This window comes from Grammomys surdaster, unplaced genomic scaffold, assembly GCF_004785775.1.
Source record: "Grammomys surdaster isolate TR1022 unplaced genomic scaffold, NIH_TR_1.0 126131, whole genome shotgun sequence".
NCBI lineage: Eukaryota > Metazoa > Chordata > Mammalia > Rodentia > Muridae > Grammomys > Grammomys surdaster.
The window spans coordinates 4,821,771-4,833,300 of NW_021620939.1; the positions used below are offsets into that span (position 1 = coordinate 4,821,771).

The window sequence follows — 11,530 nt, forward strand, 5'->3', positions numbered from 1 at the left end:
GTCCAGCTCTCAGCCACTCCTATGCTTTTCCTATTACCCCTGCTGCAGGGCAGCAGCTCAGCCCACTCTGTGATAGGTTCAAAACTAGGCAAGAAAAATACCACTTGAGAGAAGCTTTTCACTGGGCCCAATGTTACCGCACACTGTTTTGCTGTTGGTTTTTGTTTTTTTTGTGCGTAGAAGGGATAGCCCAGGAAGTTGTGTCTCAGCCAGCTCATAAAGCAATCCAAACGAACCTGCTATATGCCCAATTTGTGGAAATTATGTTTACACACTCATCCTGTTTGTCCCTTTGGACCATTCAGAACTGTCACTGTGAGGTTACTACAGGATGTAGTACTCCCTCTCAGGTCTGAGTAGGAAAGTTGCGGGTTCCTTAGAGTTCACCAAGTTTTGTGACAACAAACCACTTCAGAGCGGACTGTTTAAACCTGTTCACCTTCAGGTCCTGGAGTTGTATGGCCTGCTGGAGTTGCACCACTATAATCTGCCCATCTCACCCTATTTTTACCAAGCTGTGAAGATGGAAATGGGGGGTCACCTGGGTTTTTCCTTAGGGCTCTCTAATGGGGACTTGGGCAATGTGAGTCTGGAGGATGAGTGCCTGAGTGTCAGACCTAGTGGCAAGCAGCTTTGATTGTTACGTAACTTCCTTAAAGGGTCTGTTGACATCTCTTAGTGCCACTTGGGCCATTCTATCCTTGGTCTGTGTTATGGTGTGGCCTCCCTCAAATCGGTCAGTGGGCACATTCTGGAGGTTATATTTGGTCCTGGCCTGTTCCTCTGTACCTACTTTTGTTTCCTGGTGCTTTGAGGTAGGCATTTCTGGTTCTCCATACCTACCATGAAGTGAGTGCCACCTCCCTGTAAGCCTAGAAATAATGAGTCCTGTGACAATAAACTGAAGCCCCCGAAATCATCCAAACTGTGAGCCAAAATAAATCTTTCTTCCTTTCAACTGGGTGTCACAAGTGTCTGTTGTAAGAACAACAAAACTGAACGACAGCCCACGCCGGTTCACAAGAAGTACTTCTTGAATCCCAGCCCTCTGTTGGAGAAGTTTTGCTAAGCTGCTTCCCCAGACTGTCATCTGCCTTCGCACCTTTCCATGGTTGTGTGTTAGTCCACAGACAGGGTTGATTTTATGTTTGAGGTCTTGCTGACATTTAACTTTTGCCTCTGTGTTACCATCATGAACACAGCTGTTCATAGTTCCTCAGTGATTCTGAGCAAACAATGAAAGCAACCAGAGGCCCCTGCCCAATCTTCTCCTGTGTGTCTCCCCACCACCCGGTCTCTCTTAACCATGCTTTTCACCCCCATAAACCTCACTAACACGCTGAATTGGAAATCATAGTTTCCATTTCTAAACTCTCTCTGTGTGGATGAAGACTTAGTCTACCCAGCTCTCAGTATGCTTGTAGTATCCCTTTAGATCAGTATTACATCTCTGTGACTGTGCACACCACTCTCCACTCAGGAACAATGTGCACAGCCTTTCCAGAACTTTCCTTTTGTTTGCTGGGAGCCAGCGATTGCCTTGCCTTTCCTAACTCGTGCTCAGACTTTTCCCAAATGAGGGTAAATTGAAGGTTTTCTTTCTGTTCCTCCCTTTCTCCCTCCCCCTTTCACTCATTTCCATCAGCTGCTCTCCTGCGAGCAGCCAGCATCCTCCTCACTGCTTCCTGCTCTCTCTTTGCAGACTGCCCTGTGTACCGGATCCTTGGTGTGGTGGATTTTCGTCAGTTCTTCTGGAGCTGGATTTACAGAGCTTGTGAGCCACCGGATACGGGTGCTGGGAATTGAGCTGAGGTCATTCGAAAAAGCAACAAATGTTTTTCCAATGCTGAGCCACCTCTCCAGACCCAAGCATGTAATTTTAAACATGTATTTTCTCAACTACTCTTACATGCTTTCTGTAAGATTCTGGTGTAGCTTTTGCTCGGAGATCTCCATTGAGTGACAGGAAGACCATACTGCACACCAGGCCTCTGTTTCTTGGATGTAGCCCTTATTTTTATAAAGCACATCCTAGGATGGGATGCATGTCTGAAAACTACCACTATACCTACAATTCTGACTGATAATTCCTACTATGCATGCCTTTCATCCCAGCGTTATAGGGAGGCAGAGGCAGGCAGATCTTTGTGAGTTCAAGGCTAGCCTGGTCTACATACTGAGTTTTAGGACAGTAGTGCTCTATACTCTGTCTTGGAAAGAAAAAAAGAAAGATTATCATTTTTTATTTTTTTCTTTTAAAAGTAAAAAAATTAAAATATGAAACAGAGTCTTCACTATCTAGTCCTGACTGGTCTGGAGCACATTACATAGACCAGGGTGTCCTGGAACACACAGAGGTCTGCCTGCCTCTGCCTCTGCCTCGAGTGCTGAGATTAAATCTGTGTGCAATTATGCCTTGCACATTATCAAACATTAGATTAAAATAATTTCCCTTCAGAATTTAAAAACTTTGTTCCAGTTTCTTTTTCACATCTTGTCCATTTCTTATGTCTGTGAGATATGATCTAATTTCCTCTTCTAGAAATAGTTAAACTTCTGTATCCCTGATATTTGGAAAGTACAAGATGAAGCACAGGACACCGGCCTTCATTTCTGTACATTTACTGTGTTGTGCGTTTGGTTAGCCATTCGGTTTCATTTTTAAAGGTTTTTTGATTTCTTGAGATAAGGTATGTCTGTCTAGCCCTGGCTGCCCTGGAACTTGATCTGATCTGCAGACAGGCTGCCCTGGAATTCACAGAGGTCTGCCTGCCTTTGCCTCCTGAGGGTTGGGCTTAAAGGTGTGCACTACCATGCCCAACTTGACATTCATTTTATTTAACTCTGAGAAACATTGAATTTTTGATAGTTTTCATCTTGAATTTTTCTACTTTTCTATTTTTAGAAAGCCTTTATTACATGGAAGATATATTCCCCAGTTTTCTAGGTTTAGCCTGTCTGACAGTTTTTTCTTTGTCTTTTTTCTACTTTCTAGAGTTTTAGTATATATTTTTGAAAACATTCCCACCTTCTGAAGTCTTTTAAGTTAATGTGCTTTGGCTGTGCATAAAATGATATTTTCATACCCGTATACCTTTGCACTCTGGTTATATTTACCTTGATCACAGTCTGGCCCTCCCCTCCCCCTCCTGCCATCCCCTCTCCTTCTAAACAGTCTCTATGGGGTGTGTGTGTGTGTGTATGTGTGTGCATTTGTACCTGGACATGTGTGTATGTGTGTGCATTTGTGCCTGCACATGTGTGTGTGTGTGTTGTTTGCTACACACAGCACAGAAGACAGCTTGTGAGAGTCAGTTCTCTATGGCCATGTGGGTTCTGGGAATAAAGCGAAGGTCATCAGACAGTGGCAAGAAGCTCTACCCATTGAGCCATCTCTCTGGCCCGATGTGTTGATCTGTCCTCCTCCCCTCTGACTTGGCTGCAAATGTGTTTTCTGGAGCAGTCTTCAGACTGTCGTCCTGGTGTCTCCTCGTACTCACGCTGATGTCCCTTGTATTTCCAAATCGTCCCTCTTCTAGTTACATATTTGTCTGGGTTTTTTTTTTTTTTTTTTTTTAGGGGAGAGGTTGTTTGTTTACTTAGGGTTTCTCACAGGCACATAGGCAAAAGGTTATTTACCAGACAGCAGGCAACTTATCAGAGGCTACAGCTCTGAGGGCAAGAGGGCTAAGGAGCCACTCTTCTCTTTTTGATGATAAGTTGATGGTCTTATGCAGGTAATCACTGCTGCTGAGAAGTAAAGAGCTCACACAGCTGGGTGTAGTGGTGCTCACTTTTAATACCTCCACAGGGGGGCGGGGGCAGGGGCAGGGAGAGGCAGGGAGAGGCAGGGAGAGGCAGAGAGGCAGAGAGAGAGAGAGGCAGAGAGAGAGAGGCAGAGAAAAAGAGGCAGAGAGAGAGAGAGAGGCAGAGAGAGAGAGAGAGAGAGGCAAAGAGACAGAGGCAGAGAGACAGAGGCAGAGAGAGAGAGAGAGAGAGAGAGAGAGAGAGAGAGGGGCAGAGAGGCAGAGAGGCAGAGAGGCAGAGAGAGGCAGAGGCAGAGGGGCAGGTGGATCTCTGTTCCAGGGAAACCAAGGCTGTACAGTGAAACCTTGTCTCAAAACACCAAAAGAAAGAATAGAGGTAGTAGAAATAGCTTTTATTATGCTGAGAAATATTCTCCCCACTCCTGGTCTCTTCAGGATACCTTCTGAATAATAAAGAGAAGGCGGATCTTTACCACACTGCTTTTCTGCATCCACTAAGATGATCATTGACTTTTTTGTTTACTTTGGATCCATTTACATGAGATTACATTTATTGATATGTGCATATAGAATTATCCCTATATATTTTAAAGAAAGAAGTGAATTTGATCACAGCAAATTATTTTTTGATGTGCTTTTTGAATTTGTTTTGCAAGTATTTTATTGAGAAAAATTTCATCTACATCCATCAGGGAGCTTGGCCTATAATTTTGTTCCCCCCTCCCATTGCTGTGTCTTTATCTGGTTTCATTGTTAGGGTGATACTGACTTCAAAAAAGGAGTGCGTCTTGAGTGGATTTCTCTATTTTAGCAAGGAAGAATAAGAGGAAGGGGAAAGGAGAAGACGACTGAAGGAAAGGAAGGAGAGTAGATAGATAGATAGATAGATAGATAGATGATAGATGGATAGATTCAGATAATTCAGAGACAACTGTGTTTACTGGGTCGATTGGGGGATTTTCAGGTATGTCGAGGTGTGAGGGAAGTTAGTCTTAGGGAGTAGGACTTGATCCATAGTGGTACCACAAATCCAAAGTCCTGGGAAAAATCTTGAATCATGCATTCATTCACTAAATATTGAGACTATAAATAAAGTGCCTTCCCTGGCAGTGGGCCAAGAGACACCTTGTTGGTGATGTTCTTTCAGTCAGGGGCAGAGCAGTTGGCAGTCCTCTGTTCATCCTAACCTGATGCCTGGTTTGGTGGCCAAAGCTGTCTTATGCCTAGGACTAATCAAATCTAATCAAATCCGGACAGTGCAGTGAGGTTGGAAGAAGACAGAGACTACCATGCCACCCACAGACCTGCTGTCAGTGAAGGGCACAGGAGGGTCATAGACACCCACTTGCAGCCACAACATGCCATGCAGTGCCCCATGCAGTGCCCCATGCAGTGCTCCATGCAGTGCTCCATGCAGTGCCCCATGCAGTGCCCCATGCAGTGCTCCATGCAGTGCTCCATGCAGTGCCCCATGCAGTGCCCCATGCAGTGCCAGTGGAGGATGTCACTCAGGAGCCCTCCAGCTTCATGACCAGCCTGTAGAGGGAGCCAGCACAGTGAGAAAGCGGAGCAGCTTGAACATTACGAAGAGAGATGGAACTGGAGACTCGAGGGTGGAGAGGAGTAGCGCATTGTGAGTGGCCAACCCCGTCACCTGAGGTCATGGTGTGGTCCCAGGCCGCGCAGCCTCTGAAGGCCATGTCTGGGCCTGTCGATACCATGTAGATGTCCGTGGCTCATATCACTAGAGACATGGGGAAATTCCTGGTCAGGGTAGCTGCAGTGAAAGGCGCAGATATCCAGGAACTATGCAGAACTGGTCCCATCCCTCAATGGATGCAGTGCTTTGAAGGGGGGGTCCCATCTCTCATTGGCAGTAGTGCTTGGGAAAGTGGGCCCGGCTCCTTGCCCAGGCAGCACAGTGGAGCTGGCCCTGGTGCCCAGGGTGTGATTGAGCTAGCCCGAGGGCATGAGTGTGGAAGAGCTGACTCTGCCACTCCTCTGCCATAGAATAGCACAGGCACAGAGGTGACACCCCTGCCTCTTGCCACCTTGGCAGTCAGGAAAGCGGCCCACAGGATCATGAGCTCGGGAGAGCTAACCCCACCCCTCAGCAGCTGCAGCACTTGGGAGAGCAGGCCTAGTTCCTCACTTCAGTAGCACAGTAGTACTGGCCCTGGTTGAGGGAGGTCACGGGTGTGGGTCTGCCATTCCTCTGCCATGAAGTGGTGTGGGTTTGGGGGTGATGCCTTCCCTCTCCCACCTTGCCACTTACAGTAGCCTGGAGAGCCTATCCCAGGGTCATAAGAGTGGGAGAGCTAGCCCTGCTCCATCACTGGCTGTAGCATTCTGGAGAACTGGGGGTGAGAGTCAGAGAGCTGGCCTAGCCCCTCATAGGCTGCAGCACTTGGGAGAGTGGCCCCGCATCTTGACTAGGCAACACAGTAGAGCTAGCTCTGAAGGTGTGGATGTGGGTGAACCAGCCCTAAGGGCAGGAGAGCAGGAGAGCTGACCCTGCCTCTTGCCAACGGCAGTATTGGATGGCCTAGCTGGAGCAGTGCTGGAGAGCTCACTCTGGTGGTGTAGATACAGAAGAATCAGTGTGCTTACCACCTCAGCTACCACTCAGGCCCAGATCCAGGGGTCTGGGTTAGCCCACCCCCAAAATCTGTATCGTCTGGGAATGGTTGGGGCATGTGAAAGGACCAGTCTTGTGGATCCAAAGCTGTAGGCTCTCCATGACACAAGGCAACAACAACAGAATAAACCAGAGAAGTCCCAGTGAGGATCCGATATTGATGGTGTCACAGAAGCCAGAGATCTCCAACCAGACCAGTGACTCATTGCAATGAGCAAGGGAAGATGGAGGGGGAGGGTCTAGTGTGACACTCTGTGATACTGCAGCATTCACAATGAGATGCTTTGTAGGCTTTGTTCTTGTTTTGTGTGTTCATTTTGGGGAGAGGTTGCAAGGGTGAAGGGTGGGTAAGAGGGAACAGGGAGCTGAGCAGGACTGGGGTGCATGATGTGAAACTCAAGAAAAATAAAACTTTTTTTTAAAGTCAACTTAGAATAATTTTCAGGTGCTCTAATAAACATTTGTGCACATAGGTATTTTTACAAACGACCAGTATTCACAGAAGGGTGCTCAAAATCCTCAGTTCCTAAGCAAATGCAAATCAAAACCCACAAGGAAGCTCCGTTCCAGGCCAATAGGAGGGCAATAATTTGAAAGAATGATATCTGTGGCTTTCTGTAATGGCCTCTGTCTGCTGCAAGCAGAGACATCTTTGATGAGGAGTGAGAGCGGTATTTATGTGTGGCTGTAAGGGGAAGTTATAGAATACAGTTAGCAATTAGTCTGGTTGGTAAAGTGTGGTGGGTTTCCCTCTAAGAGCCAAGCATTAATAGTTATTTTTAATAATGTTTAACAGTCATCTTGACAATGATTATGACCTGGCCTAGCAGAACTGATCTAACCTGCCCAACCCAACTCTTTCACATGGCTGATGGTAAACTGCTAACCGTTCATTGTGACTTCAGTCCTAAGAGCCCAACTGCATGCAAAAGCGTGTGATAGATTCTTACACTGGAATATTATGCAGTAACAAGGCTTGATGCGTACGATGGTGCAAATGAGCACAGTATACTGAGAGTGGCCACACACATAGTGATGTATGGCCGTGACTGTTTACATGAAATAGAATAGATAAATCCTATAGGGCAGGATAACTTTTGAAGAGCACCAGAGACTGGAGGAGCAGTTAGGGAAGGTGGACACTAAAAAATCTAGAGTATTACATAGTGTCATAAAAATAGGTTAGAACTTGATATAGGTGGTGGCAGCTTAATGTGATGGTATTGCCCTTAATAGCTACTCTGAAATGAGTGGTCTTCATTTTCCACCTATGAGCGTGCATACACACACACACACACACAGACATACACACAGACATACACACACACACATGCACAGACACACACACACACATGCACAGACATACACACACAGACGAACACAGACACACACACACATGCACAGACATATACATACAGACACACACACACACACACACACAAACACATGCACAGACACACACACATGCACAGACATACACACACAGATGAACACAGACACACACACACATGCACAGACATACACACACACACACACACACATGCACAGACACACACACATGCACAGACATACACACACAGATGAACACAGACACACACACACACATGCACAGACATACACACACACGCACACACACACACAAACACACACACAAACACATGCACAGACACACACAAACACATGCACAGACATACACACACAGACGAACACAGACACACACACACACACATGAGCCCTGTCCTCTTGCAGATGGCTGTTTAATGGGAGGTCTATAGACAATGGGATTATACCACCTCAGGTTCCGATGAGGACTTTGCATCCAGGATATCACAGTTATCAGCTAGAGCCAAAAGACGGCAGTCAGAAAGAGCAACATGAACTGGACAGACAGGGAAGGCCCCTGAGGGTGTGCTTGTGCAGAAACAAAGCTGAATGAGGAGGGTTCTCAGGAGAGAAAGCCCTGGGGGAGCAGAAGACAAGCTCCAAATTTTGAATGGGAACACGGCACACTCTGCTCGAGATGCTTAAAGGCTGGCAGAGTGTTCAAGAGGACACTGGGAGAGTCTGAAGGATGTGGCTGGACTGTGTAGGGTTGCAGACCATGGTGAGAGACGAGTGTCAAACTTGTTCTATGCAGGTGGAGAGACCTTAAGAGGATGAAGAGGAAAGAATAGCATATTGAACAGCTAAGGGGAGTGGGCATCTGGTGGTGTTTCTGATGACTCTTATCCCCAACTCTCCAACCATGCAGGCCCTGTGTGCTCCAGGGCTCTCACATGCTCTGCCCTGAGAGTTCAAACACATGCTGCTGCTATCACCAGAGCAAGTTTGTGTGGTGCTGTGTGTCTATAGTCACTACAGAGACTTGCTGCTGGACAAAGACCCAGTTTCATGTGTTAGAAGACCTGATCAGTTCTTTATTGGCAAGGATATGCAGTCTGATATACGACAAACCTGTGATCCCAGAAAGATATCAAGCTGTAGACGTAGTTTGTGTCCTTCAAGTTCATAGGTGCCCTGGAAAAAGCCACGGGTACGGCAGTTATACCAGCGCCATGACACCTGGATGACACGGGTGGCGTAGCACAACCTGCAATAATACTGGCGGATTTTCAGCATCCGGACCCACGATTGAATAAGGACACAGGCCCTTGTTTCTTGTGCCATCCAGTGCAGGATCATCAGTCGATTCTTTTCCTGTCTTTTGGCCAGTATCTTCCTCCACCAGCATTGGATGATCCATGCACTGAGGGCGGCCCTCAGCAGTGTGCGTCTCACCAGGGTGCCTCGCCACCAGGCCTGTATCTTTCTGGCATTCAGTGCTCTTTTTGATAGGTGCCGTGGGAATGGCTGTAGTGGGGTGTAAGGTGAGGAATGGCTTTAGTTTTCAGGGGTGCAGCCACGGGTAAGTTACCTTTGATTGTGTGAACAAATCCCTCTTCATGCAGTGATGCGCACACACACCACATACACACACAGAGAAAGAGAGAGAGAGAGAATAAGAGGGAAAATGTGAGCAGAGCATATTATATATATTTGCATGAAAAGAGAATGAAGACATATTCTCAGAAGATGCCCTGATCCTATGTCACTAACCACAGCTTCCTCTCAAGTTCATGAACATTGAGCAGGGCAGCAGGATAAGCCATGGAAGCAGGAAGACAGGCTGTCTCTGCTCTCCTTTCTGTCCCATATCAGTGAACAAACATCACCTCAACCTCTGAGTCCCTATGTCTCCATTTATAGAATGCAGTACATTCATTCTTGTAAGAGTTTTTTTTTTTTAAATTATCTGTGCCTGCATGTACATTTGCACCATATGTGTGTCTAGTATCCTCAGAAGCCAGAAAAAGGGCATCAAGACCTCTGGAAATAGAGTTACAGATAGTTGTGAACTGCCATGGAGCTGTTGGAAACTGAACCCAGGTCCTCCAGAAGGGCAGCCAGTGCTCTTAACCACTAAGCCACCTCTCTAGCCCCTCTCTTAGGTGTCTATAAGCCTGGCTGGTCAATTTAGAGACAGAACCCGGTAGTTGATAGGATATTTTTGGGCAGAGGACCACATACTGAGGTAGGAAGCCTAGCAGGAACTTCCAGGAAATCAGCATTCTTTACTCTGTCTTCTGCTCTACCTCAGTCTGCCACCTGCTACACAATGCCCCCTGACCCCTGATAGGTCCTAATCTGAAATTTCTTTCCTCATACAACTTAGGGTCCTGATCTCATCTCTTCCTCACTTCCCAAACTTTAAATTACACAATCAAACACGCATACATGCGTGTATGCACATAGCCACACCCTTACACAATCCTGGATGTAAGAGTTCTGCTTAGACATGTTCCCCAGACACAGATCTCACACTCTACTCCTGGGTACGCATGACACTGCTCTCACTGTCTGGAGCAGCTTCTCCCCACGCCAGTCATGTCTCAGGCTGAGAAGGTAGCTGTTAAGAAGGCCATTCAAGAAAAGTGACCCCCATCACCCCAGCTTTTGAGAGGGAGGCTGTTCTGTTAGTTTTTGATCATTGTACTGAGAGACAGCAACCCAACCTCTTGTTCCCACGAGTGTTTGGAGCACGCATTCCATGACTGTTCTATGTTGTGGGACATGGAGAAGATCACAAAGTCTGGGTGACATAGGTCAGAGACATGGCAGATCAGGGGTTACCTCTAACCTCGAGGGCCTTGTACGACCCACCTTTGAGGAGATTGAAGGTTTGAGCTTTTTTTTTTTCTTTTCCTCTTGCTGTTGTTTCCCTGTTTCTTTTATGTCATAGATTTCATCATTTTTGTAAAAGCGAACATTCCCCTTCTATAACCAGAATTAAAGGAGAAATCTGTGAGTGGGTTATTCTTTGAACAATTACATACCCATTTTAGTACATGCCCAGTCTTCTCAGCTCCCCAGTGTCCCTAGACACCAGACTTATCTCTGTCAACTGGAAATCCACCTTCTATAGCCTACATCTTACACTATACAGACAGCCCATGTTTGGAGACAGATGGTTCAAATCTCCCAGGTCTGCAATCCCTTAAACTCCCCCATGGCTGGGGTTATGATGGAGTCATCATCTCAGGTCTATACTCCTCCAGCCACAGACTGGCAAGAAGAGTGTGGGAAGGGAGTCGGTGATGATGTCATAAGGCCATCTGTGATGCAGGAATCAGCACGGCTTCTAAGAGTTGAGTAGGGGCCCATTCATGCCTCCAGAAATTTCTGAAGTTGGGCTATAAGATCAAAGTACAAGCAACACTGACTCATTTGAATAAAGATAGAAAATGTATTTTGATTTGGTGGAAATGATTAAAATTAACAGTCTGGCATATCAGCAGGGATCTCAACCCATGGATCTTGGTTCAGTCACACAGCAGGTCTAGTAATAATCTTTTTGGCAAAATATATGGCAGATGCTTTGCAGGAGGAGATTCATGAATGGCTCCTGAAACTATGTCTGTCCTAGAGAAATGAGGAAAGAAACATGGATGGCCTTGAATGGGGTGGAGACAGGAAGTAATATCAGCTCTTCCATCCTTTGGGCAGAAGTGTGACCCTAACTACCATGCAAGATGTTTGGCAGTTTTCAATAATGCCAAATATGTATTCACCCTATAACTCAAAGTCC

At 46.4% G+C, this 11,530-nt stretch overlaps 1 protein-coding gene and 1 non-coding gene across 2 annotated transcripts; one reads left to right on the forward strand and one right to left on the reverse strand.

The window, feature by feature from the left end:
* The first annotated feature begins 4,865 nt into the window (after positions 1–4,865).
* On the forward strand, positions 4,866–5,003 carry LOC114612017. The gene has a single exon (XR_003709924.1). It is a non-coding gene; the product is annotated as a small nucleolar RNA SNORA48 (small nucleolar RNA).
* Positions 5,004–8,801: 3,798 nt separating this feature from the next.
* LOC114611840 (IQ domain-containing protein F5-like) lies at positions 8,802–10,993 on the reverse strand. Its single transcript, XM_028756583.1, has 3 exons — positions 10,880–10,993; positions 10,576–10,719; positions 8,802–9,255 (listed from the first exon to the last, which is right to left on the reverse strand). The coding sequence occupies exons 1-3, from the start codon at positions 10,895–10,897 to the stop codon at positions 8,815–8,817; spliced, it is 603 nt and encodes a 200-aa protein (XP_028612416.1). The 5' UTR covers positions 10,898–10,993; the 3' UTR covers positions 8,802–8,814.
* Between the last annotated feature and the right edge of the window lie 537 nt (positions 10,994–11,530).